Below are 17,976 nucleotides of genomic sequence, written 5' to 3'. Positions count from 1 at the left end.
ACGCTGTATACACATGGTCTAGTGCGCAGATGCCCCCGCCCCCTCCCAAAAAAAAATTCTGTAGTATGCAGACGATAACTCTGTTTATCCCACTGCCGTCTCGTATTCTCGGGCCAATACGGCATTACAACCAATGCATACGCTGACGAGTGACTATTTTATAACGGGCGGGAGATTAAGGCTGAGAAATCAGTAATCGTCCCCTTTTACACGTCGGCACTGGTACTGATGGCCACTTCGTGTGGAAAGTACACTTTCCACATAAAATCTCACGCTCTGTTTCTGGGGTGATTTCTGACTCTTATATGCGATGCTTTGTTACCAAGTGTGAAGGAAACTTAAATGTAATTCGACCACTCACACGCGTATGGTGGGGAGCGCACCATGTACCGGGGGATTAATCGATCACGGGACATGCCCTTGAGCATTAGACGCCAAGAGGTATCTGAGAAATTCTACATTCACGGCATGACCCCTTATAGACTGCATTTGCAGGCTATGGACTGTCTCCTACAGAAAGAGTAAGGCTCCGGCCGTTTGTACCAGCTTTCACACTTGCTCATCTCTCATACTTTCTATACGATCGATGTTCGTCGCGTGTCTCTTTCTGAGTACGGTATTCATTCAGTGAGCTGTCATATTCCAGTCTACTATTGGAATATAAATTGTTGGAAAGTTTTAATGTCAATATCGGCTTCACTCATCTCGTTACAGCTCAGTGGCCTTGTTTCCTCTGTGTATACACCGATGGATCCAAAATTCCGCAGGAAGAGTGTACTGGATGTGCATTTCTCTGCCCTCAGGCTCCGGCTGATCCGATAACCCTTCAAACTGCCCACAAGGGCTTCTATATTTACGGCGGAGACAGTGGCACTTCTGGAAGCTCTTTATCTCTTCCCGTTCCTTCCCCAAGATATTAATCGTGGCTGATTCTCAAAGTGTCCTTCAAAATATTCAACATAGGTGATGGAACAAAACGACTAACCTCTGTATCTTGGATGTGGTTTCGGAATACATTCGCAGCATACGCATGTGGCGGGCAATCCGTTTGCTGTGGGTGCCTTCCCACGCAGGTATAATGAGGAAGTTGATGCAGTAGCCAAGGAAGCGACATCTTTAGGCACTGTCCTGGACCGGAAATTACCTTACACAGACTACTCACGTGAATTCAAGAGATACGCAAAACGACAATAGCAAGAGATGGGGTATGTTTCCCGGTAAACGGTAGGTAGCTACTCCATCTTCGGATTCCTTCACAGCCGTGGTTCAACAGGACACATTTGGACCGATCCACGATTTCTACTAGGATAGGACTTCGCTTCAATTACTCCTCTTTTCCTCAACATCTACATCGAATTAACGTTTACCATTCGCCGGCATGTGAGTGAGATCCTATGTAGGAAACTGATTTCAACCACATCTTGTTTATGTGAAACAAAATTGACTGTGTACTGTTGGACTTCCGAAGATATTGCTGATTATGGGATACACCTTCCTAAATCAGCCAGTTCTCTTTCATTTACCAAAGATATTCGTCTTTACAAAGTGATTGTCATGTTCATAAGAGTATTGGGCACAGGAATGGCGTGAACTGTAACACAACACAGTTTTAACTACTTTTTAATATAATTGTTGTATAAAAAACGTAGTGGACGCAACTGTGACGGTTTGAGCTTTCTCTGTTTGTAAATATGCATTCTGTATTCTTTTATTCAATTTTATGAACTTTGTAGCTACGTGTTATTGATGGCTAAATCGAGTTGCTACTCAGAAGGCGTATATATATATATATATATATATATATATATATATATATATATATATATATATGTGTGTGTGTGTGTGTGTGTGTGTATCGCGTCTCAAAGCGTGTAGTCCTGATAACAGTTAATACTGGTCTACTTAAAAACGCTCCATTTTTTAATTTTAGAAGCAGAACGTCACTTAATATGCCTCTGGCGCCTCACATCTGTACAAGTACATGTATTCTGACCGCGGCCGTGGCCACAAGGGAAATTTAGGCCGGTGTGTCGGAAGCTCGGAAAATGAGACGAAGATAAGTTTCATTCTTTCGCTACATTTTTTACTGTGGTACATTTGTTTGGTTTTCCGGACTTTACATCCAGTTCCACCCCGTATCAAATGAACGTCTGCAAGTCTCTGTGACGAGCAATGCTACATTTTCCACAACTACTCATAATGAACCTTGGTCTGCTTCACTGTGGCCATATCACAGACGAATGTGTGGTGTTTTTCAGTTAAGCGCCACCAACATCCATGAGGCAGGCATTTGTTTGCTTTGAAACACAAGCGGTTAACGGACACATGTTTCAAATTCACTGCCCATTCAACACCTCGTATTGGCAGAAATATTCATTTCCAGCTGTTGGTTTCTTACAGTCAAATACTCCATTACGGTCCTTAAAGTAAGGAACAGCCTAAATAGAAACTGTATGTATCCATTTAAGATCGACCTGACGAGTTGTACTATGTGAGTTACATCGTTATATTCTTGTGGAATATTAGTTGATCCATTGAATTTCTGGAGTGCAGCCACAGAAAATCCTTCAACTTACAATTCAGCCGTGTACCTTTCGATCATCTTGCGAGTCACCTGTCAGAATGCAGCTGCCGCACTTGTGTTAGCTATTTTAGACACAAGACCATATTTCTATGCGTGCGGCCACAGAATACAATTGGGCCTCAGATGTTCTTCGGCGGCAAAGGTATCTATATGAAGTGATCTATGGGTAAACCCTCTATCCATGTTGAAATATTGAAGGAACAATCGGAGGTGCACTACAGTAGTCTTTGCTATTTGAGCAAAGAAAAAGCGTCGGATTCCATGTGGTGTCTTATGAGCAACCGAAATCCCTATTAATTATATCCTTCGCCAAATGAATGTCCACCTTTCAGAGCTGAGTCCTAGAATGATGAAGTGTAAGCTAGAATTTCGACATCGTCATACATCTTAGTGTGACTAATGTCAGTGCTTTGCCACAGCTGATATATTGGTCTATAATAGCCATGTATGCTCCTCGTTATGGGACATACCCGTCTTCCAGCACGGTGTATAAACAGTCATAGTGGAAAGGAATCTTGTGGTCCCCACTTATCATTGACGGAACGCCAAATTGCTCCGGTCTTCAATTGGGGGTGAATGTTCGCTGTAGCTCTCTGTCCAGGATGCGACGTATTTTTGACGACAGGCTTCCCACATGCTGCAAATTAAAAGATATTTCGTGAAATAATTTGTCTAAAAGGAAGAAATACAATGTGACTCGAAATCATCATCAGAAAATGTAGAGCCGATTGGGAAATTAAAATTCAGTCTTTAACTTAGAATGACAGCTACCTTGCCGCAGTGGTAACACTGGTTCACGTCATATCACCGAAGCTAAACACCGTCGGGCATAGTTAGCACTTGAATGCGTCACCGTCCTGGTCTTCTGGGTGCTGTGGGCAAGAGGGGTGCACGCAGCCCTCTTAAGGCCAATGAATGAGCTACTTGACTGAGAAGCAGTGACACGAGTCATGAAAACTGACAGCGCTTGGGAGAGCGGTGTGCTGACCACATACCATGGGTATCCCCATCCGGTGACGCCTGCGGGCTGAGGACAACACGGCGGCCGGTCGGTACCGTTGGACCTTGAAGTCCTATTCGGACGATCTTTGATTCTTTTTATTTTTTAACTTAATCTTAGAACATTAAGGAGTGCTAGAGGATATTTCTCTGGTGGGCTACGTAGCCCAGTATTGAATTTTAGATTCTCAGTCAGCTCTTCATACTGTAGATGATTATGAGTCTCATTCAAAGATGCGTTAAATGTTTCTCTAACCTGTTGCTTCTCTTACTTGTAGAGAATTTATTTCATAAAATATTGGACTGTTTTCTTCGTTTTTCTTTTAATTTCAATTTTTATTCAGGATGGATGAAATAATATAATTAATTGGCGTTATTAGTTTGAAGGATCTAAATTATTTTTTTAAGGAGTAAGGTTCACGGTGATCAATTTGAAGCCCCATTTGTCAATTTGCACTCTTCGCTTGGCTACGAAAATTCACGAACATCCATTGTTTAGTATCTAAGGAGTATTGTTTTGGCTTCGCTCAAAGACAGTTCAATACCGCACCAATGTATCTTTTTAATCGTAAAATAGCTCTTCAAGAAATGACAAATGACTGTAGCAACTGCGGTAATATGAAACCTCCGGAGTACAGACGGTGGGACTTCGTGGTCCACTAAGACACAGCGGATTATGGTCGACAGGCCCTGAGGATGCTGGACCCCAAGGGCATCACGGAGGAGAAAGTGGGCCTGCCGCCTGCAGATAACACTATCACCGCAGTGTCCAAAAGGCCAAGGAGGACTTCACGAGATATTAAACCACATCCCGAACGCTGGACAGAAGGCAACAGACGTTGGCAATTACTGAATGAAGTGTTTTTCAGGATTGTCCACTGTGTTGGGGCAAGTGATTACGGAAATGTGGGTTCTAAGAAGATATAGTGAATCCTGAAATCAGTCTGCCGCAGTGGAAACGGTACTGCCACGATACCCTGCGTCCAGAGAATATAGCACACAATGGGTGTTCACTGGGTTCATTCGAGGGCGGATACAGTAGTGGAAACAAATTAACTAAAGTAACTGTAGTACCAAAAATACTACTGACAATTGGTTAATTAATTAAGGGTTTAACTGTAGTTTTATAATGGTTGAAATTGTAATTTGCTTTTTATATATACTAAGGTGGTATATGTTCTTTCGGACATGTAGTGCGGAACAATACCTTGAGAATGTGGGTTTCGCTGGAGGCGTGCCAGAGATAAATCCCTGCAGTCGCACTATCTTCTGTGTCCTCGGTGGCTCAGATGGACGCCGGCACGTTAGCTCAGCGTGTTCGGTCAGGGGGTTATCTACCCTCTGTAATAAAAAAACTGAGTGAACGGATCAACGAACAACCTGAACGGGTGTCATGAGACGTCCGCCCCGAACATATACAACGAACAGAATAGAACAAAATGAGATCAACAAAGAATAATAAAAGAAAAAAGGGAAAAAGAGATGGATAGAGCGTCTGTCATGTAAGCAGGTGATCCGGGGTTCGAGTCCCGGTCGGGGCACACATTTTCATCTGTCCCTGTTGACGTATATCAACGCCTGTAAGCAGCTAAGGGTGTTCATTTCATTGTAATTTGTTGTTGTATTGGGATTTTTTCTTTGCAGTTTCTGCTAGTGCTACATATAAATAATTATTCTATACTCTTTTGATTATACACGAAAACTTAAAAAGTTACATGGCCTATTTTAGACTTGCTGATTGTAGGCTGTAGATATGAAGAGTGAATAAATTGGTAAATGAACGGAAGCTCATTCGGAGGATGGCCGGAGGGTAAAAGGTCGAAACATTAATGAAGGAAATCGAGATTTTGCGCCTGCAGGTCCAAAATCTAATGTATTGTTGTACTACTCACAAATAGATTAGAAATGTGGTCACTTTGCTCCTGGCAGGGTCGGTCGCAGGGCACTGTGCTGAGCCTTCGGTCGCGCCGGCAGCAGGACGCCTACCTGTCGCTGGAGGTGTCCGGGGACGGCGAGGGCATGCGGCTGGTGCACGCCGCCACCAACGGCAGCACCCAGTTGGTGGCGCTGCCCGGCCTCAAGATCCAGGACGGCCGCTGGCACCACGTCGCCATAGGGTGAGCCACAAACACTGTGCCTCCTCCGCCCTCTTTTTTTTTTTTTTTTTTTTTTTTTTTGGTTGTGGATCTTGTCACTTTGTCACTAGCCGAATGCAGTCATGCAATTTTTATTATTTTGTGATAAGCTTTTCGTCGCTGTGCAACAGTTACACGAAACATCTGTCATTATATGTCGTCTTGTAATCTCTGTCACACTACTGATTTCCCCCTCCTGCTCATATCAGCGCCACGTTAACAATGCTGCGGTGTCTCGTCTTTGGTAGTGTAATAGGTTGTAGTTCCGGCAATCGCCACACAAGCGTTGTATTGCGTTGTTTTGTTTCGTCAGATGACAGTCGCCAGATAGTCAGTGTTTTGTTCTTAGTTGCACCTACTTACTCGAGTAAACATGTCTGGCGCAAGGCTTACATTCGATGAAAGGAAGTCAGTTTTGAAGTGGTATTTTAAGTACGAAAGCATTAATGAGGTTCAACGGCAATGGCGAAATGAGTATCAAACAGAGCCACCGACACTTTTAACGATTCGTCGCATTCGAGACAGATTTGAAGCCGAAGGCTGTGTTAAAGATGTACATAAACAACGATCTGGACGACCTGTAACAGTAACAAGTCCAGTTAACTCCCGTCGCGTGTTACATCAATTCACTCGGTCACCACAGAAGTCTGTGACACAGTGTGCCCGTAAAACTGGAGTGAGTCGCTCAAGCGTTCGGCGAATTCTGAAGACAGCAAAAGGGAAGTGCTACATCTCACAATTGCTCCACGCAATGAACGAGGACGACCCTGATCGTAGAATGGAATACTGCGGGTGGTTTACTAACATGGTGCGCAACGATGAAGAATTTGCAGAGATGATTGTGTGGTCTGATGAGGCACAGTTCAAACTCAATGGTACAGTAAATCGCCAGAATTGCATCTACCTGGCCTCCGAAAATCCAAACGTCCATGTAGACAAAGCCGTGAATTTGCCAGGAGTAAATGTGTGGTGTGGGTTGTCTTACCGGGGCTTGATTGGGCCATTCTGCTTTGACGACACAGTTACCGGTAAGGTGTACCTTAAGAAGCTTCAGACATCCATTTTACCTGCCATCCGAGACTCGTACGGAGACGGAAGAGTTTATTTTCAACGAGATGGTGCTCCAACCCCCTACCAAAATCGTGTTAAGGCGTATCTCGACGAAAATCTACCAGGAAGATGGATAGGCCGTAGAGGTGCTGTGGAGTATCCACCACAGTCCCCAGACCTAACTCCTCTGGACTTCTACCTGTGGGGAACTCTAAAGGACGTCGTTTATCGACAAAAGCCACGCACATTGAATGAACTTCGAGAATCCATCGTACATTTATGTACAAATATCCAACTGAACACGGTGCAGTCAGTAGTTCGTACTGCAGTTCGGCAGCATCGTTTGTGTGTGGATGTTAATGGTGACCATTTCGAACACCTACAGTGATATCGTTAAGTTGGACTTTAACTAAACTCTCACCAAAAATAGGGCAACTCCGTCAATTAGTTTGCAAGTTATGGTCTTTTAAACAGTGGATACATTTTTTGGACCCCTCTGTACATCCTCATTCCCTCGCCCTTTCTCTGTAGTACATAAGAGCATTAACGAATGAAGGGGCACTGAATCTAACTATGAGAAAATAAACTTATAGCACACCTTGACGAATTAATGTAAAATAAATTCTAAATACATTTAGTTCATACCTAAAGGTATACAAGGCATATAAATAGGTTGTATTTGCTGAGCAAAGCTTTTTCGTATTAAATATAAGAATTTGTAATTAATTACTAACAAATTGGCAAACATTTTACATATTTTATGTTTGCACCATACATTTTCATCTTTCCTATTATAGTACCAGAAGATGGTCATGATTGTTACAATATTACAAGTCTGTTGGTGTCTGAAATGGAATGAACTGTATTATCACAAAATTGACGGCCTTATAACAGGATTTATGTATCTATGGCAAATATAGACTACAACGACTGTTCGTCGGAAAGCCTGTATAATCTCATATTTGTCCTAAACAGAAGGCTAAAGTTCAGTGACAACTCAGTATAGCATAACTTATTTCTTCAAACACAATTTAACTGTTTTCCTTTTACCACAATAGCTAGAGTAGTTACGGTAAGTTGAAAAGAGGGAAAGAGAGGGTAATATTTATACGTACGTTGGATAGTTCGAAGATAATATTTTGGGAAAACACTGTATCCTGCTGCGTGAAGAAGTCCATAACTGCCAGCAGCACTTCCTCGTCCGACACGGATCGTTGAACCCTCAAGGCTTTTCTTAGAACATCGCCTCGGGCATGGATGTGTGAGATGTCCTTAGGTTAGTTAGATTTAATTAGTTCTAAGTTCGAGGCGACTGATGACCTCAGAAGTTAAGTCGCATAGTGGTCAGAGCCATTTGAACAATTTAGAACATCGAAAGTGTGATAATTGCGTGGGGAGACATAAGTATTACAGAGCGTTTACTCGTGTGTCTCCCACTCGAGTTGGCTAACGTCTGGGTTAAAACAATTACGATGTGGATACGTGCGCCACCAAGGAGCTGCTACGCCCCTTTCGCACCGTACCACAACGAGCTGCAGACCAGCGTAAAGCACTGGCGGAAATCGCACGTAGCTGCCTTCTACGACGAAGTATTTGAATGCTTGTACAACGCTACTACAGAGATCTAAGCAGGAGCGGCTACTATATAGGGAAGTAGTTCGAAGTTCTAGCTAACTGTTGCGAATAAAAGATTTTTAGTTTCCACTGTGGTTTTCATTTTGCGACCGACTGGACCTTAATAAACGAATAACTCTCGTACGTTAGCACTAACTAGGACAATATTTCATACAATATATCAATGACGACTCTTATCCACACATTTGCCACGATTTCGTCTATGGCTCGTTTTTCAACCCTCATTTAATGTGACGTTCTTACTTCTATTGCTATTTTCATTCGAGTCAGTTTTCGCAAAATTATTGACACCTTCTCTTATCGTCGATCTGTGATCACAAAGCATTTTCTCTAAACCCACAAGAATACCCTCTGTTTCGCAAGGGAGGAAGGATGTTGTTGATATGATCTGAAACATTCAGCGCACATACAATGGTGTATTTCAGTAGTAACTAGAGTGGAAACCAGGAACGAAGGCCTGTGTACAATAATTGCAGCCCAGGTAGACACAGAAGGAGAGATAGACGATAATCAATTGCTAGAGATGTAGTTTACTTCCTGTCTCTCATTCATTCTCTCTTTGTTTTAAGCCTCACACTATGATCATCAGTAACTTTATTCTGAGAATTGACTAAGATGAGTGACGCTCAACAAAAAGAGATGTTACCAGTTCAAACATAAGATATTAAACTGTTAATACCGCATGAGTTGTATCTACTTCACCGAAACTACACTACGTTCAGTAGCATTCTATTCTCTTTCCTTTACCATTAGTAATGGAATCCATAAAATCCTTTTGTTTGCACTCGTCGTATCCGTATTCATCTGGCGGACCGTCGATGCAGCAGTTTGGTTCAAATGGTTCAAATGGCTCTGAGCACTATGGGACTTAACATCTATGGTCATCGGTCCCCTAGAACTTAGAACTACTTAAACCTAACTAACGTAAGGACATCACACAACATCCAGTCATCACGAGGCAGAGAAAATCCTGACCCCGCCGGGAATCGAACCTGGGAACCCGGGCGTGGGAAGCGGCAGCAGTTTGGCCCTGTAAACCCACCTTCTTCATTTAGTGACGTTTTATTCACATTGACGATTGTGTGACTAACAAAATGTCTACCGATGTAACTTCAGTAGCCCTACTCCTCCTCCCTTTTATTTTCTAAGATTGAAGTTATCAAAAACTAAGAAAAGTTATAATTGCCAGAAAAAAAGGAAAGGAAAGTAATGCAACTACTTGTCATTTCGCCACATTCAAAACAAGTGACCGAGCAACGTGGCGCAGTGGTTAGCACACCTTGACATTGATTTCATTTCGAGAGGACTACGGTTCAAACCCGTGTCCGGCCATTCTGGTTTAGATTTTACGTGATTCTTTCTGAATTCTTCCCTAATCCAACAGGACGGGTGACATCGCTGTTGATCTCTTCCCCCCAAAGCAACCAACCAACCAACCAAACCAAGTGCTACCACAACTGAAGGAGAATTATATTTTTAATTTACTCGTTATTTCCTCGAAAAAGTGTGCTGTATTTTCCGCTTTAAGCAGTAACATGAGACTGTAAGCGCCTGATAACCAACATATTCCTCATGAATCGAAATATTCTCATTACAACTACAGTGGAAGTTACTTAACCGAAAGTTGTCTTGTACACATGTTTAAATGAATAACGCTTCGTAATTGAACTTCAAATAATTTCTTACGTCTTATTAAATATTAAATCTCGTTTACACGTTTAAAGGAATTACGTAGTCTATTTTTTTCATATTCGAATTGAAATGGCCGCTCGGAGTGGCCGCGTGGTTAGAGGCGCCATGTCACGGATTTCGCGGGCCCTACCACCGGAGGTTCGAGTATTCCAACGGGCTTGGGTGTGTGTGTTGTTCTTAGCATAAGTTAGTTTAAGTAGTGTGTAAGTCTAGGGACCGATGACATCAAAAGTTTGGTCCCTTAGGAATTCAGATGCATTTGAATTGAAGTGACGTCAAGAGAGAGTAACCATTTCTCTTTTTCTATTAAGTGATTTTTGATTGTGAAACACAAGTAAAGTTGTCCAAACGTTTGTGTTTGAAATTATTAATTGCCTTGTAACTCTTGATCTACATTGCTGTCCTTCGATAAAATCCTTGCGTTATGTGAGATAATGGCAGTTGTAAAATTTCGAAGGAACGTAAAACTAATTTTAAAAAAATTAAAAATTTATTCATGCCCGAGTTTATTAGGATTATAAGCCACATTACATAAATGCAGTTGCGAGCGACAAATTTCTGAAACTTCCTAAGTTCTGTTCTCTTACAGTTTTGAGAATTAGCTCTTTTCCATCGCTTCACTAAAGTTATGCACAGAAAGAATTATTTTTTCCGCAACTTGCTCATTTGTTTATTTATCCTCTTTAACTTATTTTTGAAAGGTTACATCCATTTTAAAAAGGGCAGCTGGTGATAATGAAGTATCGCTTTTGGTATTTTCTCATGTGTGACAGGGACAGGGTCCCTACGTCACGGCGTGATGAGCTAAGAGATTTAGAAGAAATTCTTCCGTAAATAAGCGGGCTTCCACGACCAGAAAAATCAGAAAGTGTGCCCCTATTATTAGAATGGCCAGTGGACAACCGTTTACAGAATTATGGGAAAACTAATTACTAAATCAACTTAAATATGTTGGAAAGTTTAAGACAAAAACCTCATTTGCAAGTTCCATCTCCGCAGTAACCGTTAGACAAGGATCGTATGACAGACTGTTTGTTGTAAGTCTTACGAAAAAAAGAAGGAATGGTAACCGACTCGAGCATTTCGGATGCGCTACACAGAATTCCTGGAAGAAATTGTATATTATCACCTTCCTCTTCCTCATATGGGAGCCACAAATTAGTGCTTTACAAAATTAACAGTTTCATTAGTTATATCGAAATGCGTAAAACGTAAGAGCTGTGTGTGTGTGAAAGCATTTTGTTCACCGTAAGTCTAACGGGTGAATCAACTAAGCTATTAGTCTGAAGTATTCCTGGAATCGTTCAGTGTATCGTAAATCAATTTTTACTTGGATTAATTATGAGAAAGTCGTCACTAAACGACATGTAGTCCCCTTCCAAAGGTATTTTTTTACAGAATTCTTAAATGGAACCAGCAGCTGTTATTATTGCTGTCCGTACTTAACTTTTCATCCCACGACTGAAACACTTTCCTTTCCATCAATTTTTCTCCGATTTATTGAATGAACAGTAGGATCGCAGGATTGCATCCTTGTCTTGCAAACTTACAGTTTTCATCCTTATTCACTTAGTTTAACGTTTCCTTTAGGAGGCACAATGCCACTCGACAAAATTTTTTAAGATTTAACTCGCCAAACTTACCTATTAGATGCATGAAAGAGAATTTAATTCCACTCGACGATCAAATCATATCTTTTACGTTTCAAATATCGTCCTAGTCCATACATGTGAAAGTAGTATCATAATTGATTAACTAAGTTTCGTCCTCTTTTTTTTCGTGCTCAGGCTGCACGGAGACCACACGGTGCGCAGCTACCTGGACTGCCGCTGGGTGAGCACCAACATCCTGAGGAGAAACTCCCTGGACACGCCCCAGGACGCTGACGTCGTCATTGGCTACCTCTTCATGGTAAGCACCACCATCTTTAGGGAACGCCCAAGATGCGACGTTTACATCTCTACACTTCTGCTTCTCTCCTAGGCGACAAGAAGCCTTTCACGTAAAATTAAGGTCCTAAGTCATCGAAAAAAGTCAACCAAAATTAATTATAATACTCAAACGAAAGAGACTCATTAATTTGTACAACTGCTCTATGCTGGCAGTAATGTGGGTTCAGCCTCCAAAAATAAAATGAAAATCTTATTTGGATATCACAATTTGAACTCAATAAATAATTTTCCAACATGGGTGGATAAGGACAGCAAAACCTAAACTAATAATATTTTCTTCGATGAAGCTCACAGCAAGGAAATAACTGCATACCTAGTAACAAATACTCTATCTGATCATGATGCACAGTTATGATAAATAAGTCAGTGCCTTAGAGTGTGGATAATACTCATTGAAAATTAGTTAGAAGAATTACTGAGGCCAAAACTGAATAGAGGCTGAAACAATGACTTAAAATTTGTGTCACAAATGGGACTTGAACCCACGTTTGCTGCTTACTAGGCAGATGTGCTACGACTTCATCAAGGTAGCATCGTGACTACCACAGCTGCATAGACTACCTAAATCCAATGTCTTCCCTAATACGAACTTCAATTCAAGACTTCAGCCCATTCTCCCTTCTCATATGTCTCCGGAAAAATGTAATATCATCAGATCAAGAGATCTGAGGTACAGGCAGGATCACCCCAATACGTCCAAAGTTGGGGTGCTATTCCAACGTCGGAGAGCGTCAGCAATATTGATGATGTCAGAAAGGGAAAATGGATTGAAGGTTTAAACTGAAGTGTTCCTGAAGGAGGGCATTGGACTTAAGCAATCAGTGCAGCTCTGGCAGCCATAACTGGACGTTCCTGTATAGCCTAGCACATCTGCTTGGTAAGCAGAAGACCCGGATTCAAGCCCTGGCCATGGTATAAATTCATATTCACTGCTTCAGCTTTCCGCGCTCCGCTATTTTTTCTGTACACTGGTTTACTTTGTTTAATTGTATGTGCTAAAATATGTTGTTGCGAACAATTATTATTATACTGGATCTGGCTTCGTATTAAATGAACACTGTATTGTTACTATAACTCAATAGAATGCACAACATATCCATCTCTGCTACAACTACCGTAAAAATGTTCAGAAATTATCTCTGTTATCAAAAATAATGAAATTACCGTACGTAATGTTTAAAGAACCTCAAACCTTGGAGTGGATTTTTCGTCAACATTAATTATTAATCAGTACCACGGCTAACATTGGACCAGGAGACTATCATTATTAACAAGAAAATAGTTTTTCCATAACTTTTACTAGTCCAGAATTTTTGCATAGCAAAATTACCTTTAGAAACATGAAAGTATTTTAACTTTGACACTGTTAACGTTTACAATATTAGCAGCCCGCGTCCGCCTGTGAAACACAACGTAGAATCGCTGCTTTGTACTCCGATCTCGAACTGCTGTAAGAAATAATTTTAAATTCACTTTTTACCTGACCGCTTATTGCGGTATGATTGTCCTTATTATCAGATTTGAAACTGCCGCGGTGGCGGTTCGTTCCGCCGCGTCGCAGCTCTGCACCACCAACACTACTTAAAAAGCTGAAAATGTCTTAAATAAATGGGTAAAATACCAGGCAAGCTTCCTAATAATACCATGCGAGTTCTCATTAAATAACTATATTTAAAACTCGAATAATAACAAGTTCACACACCTTTGTTTATAATCAGCGCATAGTGGCATCCTGCTTACAATCCTGACAAATGAAAAGCTACCTATGCGTTAAACATAGCGTCACAGATTCCTCCTCTCTACGTGACTCCAAGAAGACGATAACGACATTATTATTCTTACACTACTATTTATATAATTGCTGATTGTCATGAAATCTCTGAGTTTTTCTTTACTAATTCTTTTCTGTGGCGGTTTCAGAACTCGCCGACACAGATATTATTTCACAAATCCAGGAATTAATCCTTTACAAATACAAAATATAAGATAATTGTCTCTATTCTATTATTATTCAGAGACCACAGACGTAATCAGTGTCTCTATATAAATAAAATTGTAATTGCATAGTTAAAAAGCATGTTTTACCAGGAAAAGTTATAAGCTTCAGTCCTTATCGGAGATAAAGTCGTGACTCATATGTCTCTGGAGAAATGTAATTCATTCAGGCTATAGAACAAATGATTATAAGAATAGTTAGCAGGAGATGACATGAGATGAAACTCATAATAAACCAAATGCCAACATTAAATTAAATATTTTCCATGATAAATTAATGTAATTATTTGATAATAGCTTTCCGAATATGCTAATCAGAAAGGACATCAAACAGCCATGTAAAAAGCAATTGATTTTTAGAGGGATTAAAACGTGTGCCTTGTAAAGGGAAAAGAGAAATTTTTCTATTGAGAAGAGCAAGTGAAGGTCTTGCAGCAGTTGATCACTACAAAAACTACACAGACTACTAAGACAAGATATTAGAAAAATCGAGAAACATGCACATTATGTCTGAAATAAGACTTAAGTCTATATGTAATTTAGTAATGCTATAGATAAAACAATTATCTACATAGCAGGATAACTTCAATATTAAGTTGAACTGAAGGGCAATAAATGGTGTGGTACAGTAGAAAATTTCTTAGGTACAGTAGAAAATATAGGGACGAACATTTAAAGAGAAAAATAGCAGTAAGATGTTGAAACAGCAACTCTCATAAAATTTATCATTCCCATTTATCATCAGTATTTCCTTCTAAATTAAGAAAATTATATATTCTATCATAAATAAAGAGCCATCTACATCTGATGCTGTTTTTTAACAGTATTCTAAAGACTTCCTCCATTGTTAAACCCTTCTTCAAGAAACGTCTTAGAAGAGATTTCAGCAATCAACCCGTTTCACTACTCACATCATTTTCCAAAAGTTTTGAGATGGTAATGTATTCTCGAAATGTATCCTACCTGATCAACAATAATAGCATCACTAAATTATGGTTGGGATGTCAGAAAGTTTACTCTACCGAGACTGCCATTTACCTGTGCACTAAACAAATATTGCAAGCATTAAAAAACAAAACAGTATCGGTTAGTATCAGTCTAGGGCATTTGACTCAGTGAATCGTTACATTCTCCTAATTAAACTGAGGTTGTTTGAAAATGAAAGTGTAGTAAACAAATGGGTAATTTCATATCTAATTAAAATTGCAGAACGTTGTACTTCATAAGTCAACCAATGTAAGCGGGGGAGATTCTTCTGACTAGGGAGAAATCACTTACGGGATTCCACAACGTTCTGTGGGAATCGCAAGAGGAACATGTGTGAGTGCACAGTGAAACGCAGCATTATTCCGTGGCGACGAGCGCACGGATAATGTGTTTTACTACCAGAATGAAATTTTCACTCTGCAGCGGAGTGTGTGCCTGATATGAAACTTCCTGGCAGATTAAAACCGTGTGCTGGGCCGAGACTCGAACTCTGGAACTTTGCTTTTCGCGGGCAAGTGCTCTACCAACTGAGCTACCCAAGCACGACTCACGCCCTGTCCTCACAGCCTTAATTCCGCCAGTACCTCGTCTCCTACCTTCCAAACTTCGCAGAAGCTCTCCTGCATACTTTGCAGAACTAGCACTCCTGGAACAGAGGATATTGCGGAGACATGGCTTAGCCACAGCCTGGGAGGTGTTTCCAGAATGAAATTTTCACTCTACAGGTGAGTGTGCGCTGATATGAAACTTCCTATCAGATTAAAACTGTAGAGGTCCTGAGTTCGAGTCTCGGCCTGGCACACAGTTTTAATGTGCCAGGGAGTTTCATATCAGCACACACTCCGCTGCAGAGTGAAAATTTCATTCTGGAAACATCCCCTAGGCTGTGGCTAAGCCATGTCTCCGCAATATCCTTTCTTCTAGGAGTGCTAGTTCTGCAAAGTATGCAGGAGAGCTTCCGCGAAGTTTGGAAGGTAGGAGACGAAGTACTGGCGTAATTAAAGCTGTGAGGACGGGGCGTGAATCTTGCTTGGGTAACTGAGGTGGTAGAGCACTTGCCCGCGAATGGCAAAGGTTCCGAGTTTGAGTCTCGGCCCGACACACGGTTTTTATCTGCCAGGAAGTTTCAATCTGTTTTACTCTTTGATTTTTATGACTGTTCTTTGTACCGACTTGAATTTTTCAGTTGATTGGTTTTTGAGCTTTAAGAAATAAAAAGGCATTGCCTGATTACTTCGTTGGATCTCTTTAGTAGACACATATAAGCTGTAGTTGGCTAAAGTGGTGACCAGTATACTGAATTCCGTTGTAGACGAACAAATGCAGCACCGTTCAGTATCGACTATCGCAGAGTCGGCGCGTCCGCGCGACACAAATTCGACTACGGATCGGAGTGACACTTTGTTGAAGCTCACCGAAGATTTACGACGAGGCATAGAAAACCAGGAAAATACTGCGCTGAGCTTTTCTATTGCATCAAGGGACGTCCGTTCGACGGATAACAGTATCAAGATGAAGATAACCCAACCGCGTTCATTCCTGATAAACCTGAGTTTAGCTCGCAATGCTCGATCAGTCTTTCCAGTACCACGGCGTTGTAAACGAAGGGACCAAATTTATGATCGCCGTTAGAGCGCTCCGCGATAAAATAACAGCCATCAGCGTAGATGTAATCCTCCGCTCGCCCACCACGCAGAAGTATATGCGTTTTAAACAGTTACTCCTTGAGCGGCTACATGGACGGTGGAACAACCTATCCAACAAGCGCTACATGGTGATAAGAGAGGAGAAAAATCGCCTTCGGAATTTTGCCGGCACCTGTGGAGCTTAGTCGACGACATCAAGTTTCCAGGTACGACACTGCAACATGTATGGCATATACAGTTGCCATAGGGAGTTAGAACGGCTGTGGCGCTTTCCGACGCACGTGACATTTCATCGTTGCTCTCACTAGCCGACAAGGTCTATGCCCTGTTAAACACAGGGTCGTCTGTGACATTCCAACGCAGCAGGACAGATCTATAGGAAGCTGCAGTGATACGACGACTCCAACAAACGGACGTTACTTAACAACTGGACGAGCTACGAAATCATACTGATGGTTTACGGCGTCAGATATCGACACTGCTCGGAGGTAAGGCAGGCACATACAGGAAGAACAAGGAAGACAGCAAACAAGGAAGATGGCAACGTGTCTAAGGAGCTTATCTGTTGGTACCACCGTCACTTCGGAAACAAGGCGACGCTGTGCATATAACCCCTCACTCACCCAAATGGCAACAGCGGCTGGCGATAGGCGTCTCCGGTCGCGAGTTCGAGCACCAGCGCCTACCACTGCGAGACAAGAGCGCGCTAATCTAATCGACTCGGTTCGGACGTCAGTGCATTGCCTGTTAGAAGTTGCGATACGAAGCTTCTTCCATCTCAATCAAAACTCACAGCAGCAAACCAGACTTCAATAATGACATACGGAAAGATGGATGTAGACCTGGGTTTCCAAGAACATTTACCACGGACTTTCGTGACTGCCGGTTTGTCAGACGCAATATCTGGTGCAGATTTCTTGTTTCATTATGTAGTTAAAGTAGTTATTGGCTCGTCGAGCATCCGCCGGGGTAAGCATTACATTAAAGGCACTCTAGGACGAGGTTCTCTGCCTATGTTAGATGACAGACAGGTGGTGACGTCATACGTAGCAAACTGCCGTGTGGGCAGACAGTAAATCACAACACAGTCCCTCACAACAGGACCACACCCGGTCAACTAGTGTCTCAACGCCCCCGCCAATTAGCTCCTGATTGTTTCGCTGCAACTGAGACATAATTCGAAGAACTATTGAGCTCGGCAGTCGTCCGTAGATCCGACAACCCGTGGTCATCGCCACTTCATCTAGTAAAGAAGAAACACGGGATCTGGAGACCATGTGGAGACTACCGGGCACACAGTA

General features: G+C 41.7%; 1 protein-coding gene across 1 annotated transcript in view; it reads left to right on the top strand.

The window, feature by feature from the left end:
• LOC124795692 (protein kinase C-binding protein NELL2-like) overlaps positions 1 to 17,976 on the top strand; it is a 252,531-nt gene that overhangs the window by 32,276 nt on the left and 202,279 nt on the right. The window contains exons 3-4 of the mRNA XM_047259773.1: positions 5,525 to 5,700; positions 11,883 to 12,006. Coding sequence (XP_047115729.1) covers positions 5,525 to 5,700; positions 11,883 to 12,006 — 300 coding nt within the window. The remainder of the gene's footprint in view (positions 1 to 5,524; positions 5,701 to 11,882; positions 12,007 to 17,976) is intronic.

This window comes from Schistocerca piceifrons, chromosome 4, assembly GCF_021461385.2.
Source record: "Schistocerca piceifrons isolate TAMUIC-IGC-003096 chromosome 4, iqSchPice1.1, whole genome shotgun sequence".
NCBI lineage: Eukaryota > Metazoa > Arthropoda > Insecta > Orthoptera > Acrididae > Schistocerca > Schistocerca piceifrons.
The sequence above is the reverse complement of the archived record's forward strand: the minus strand, read 5'-3'. Positions and strand labels throughout refer to the sequence as shown.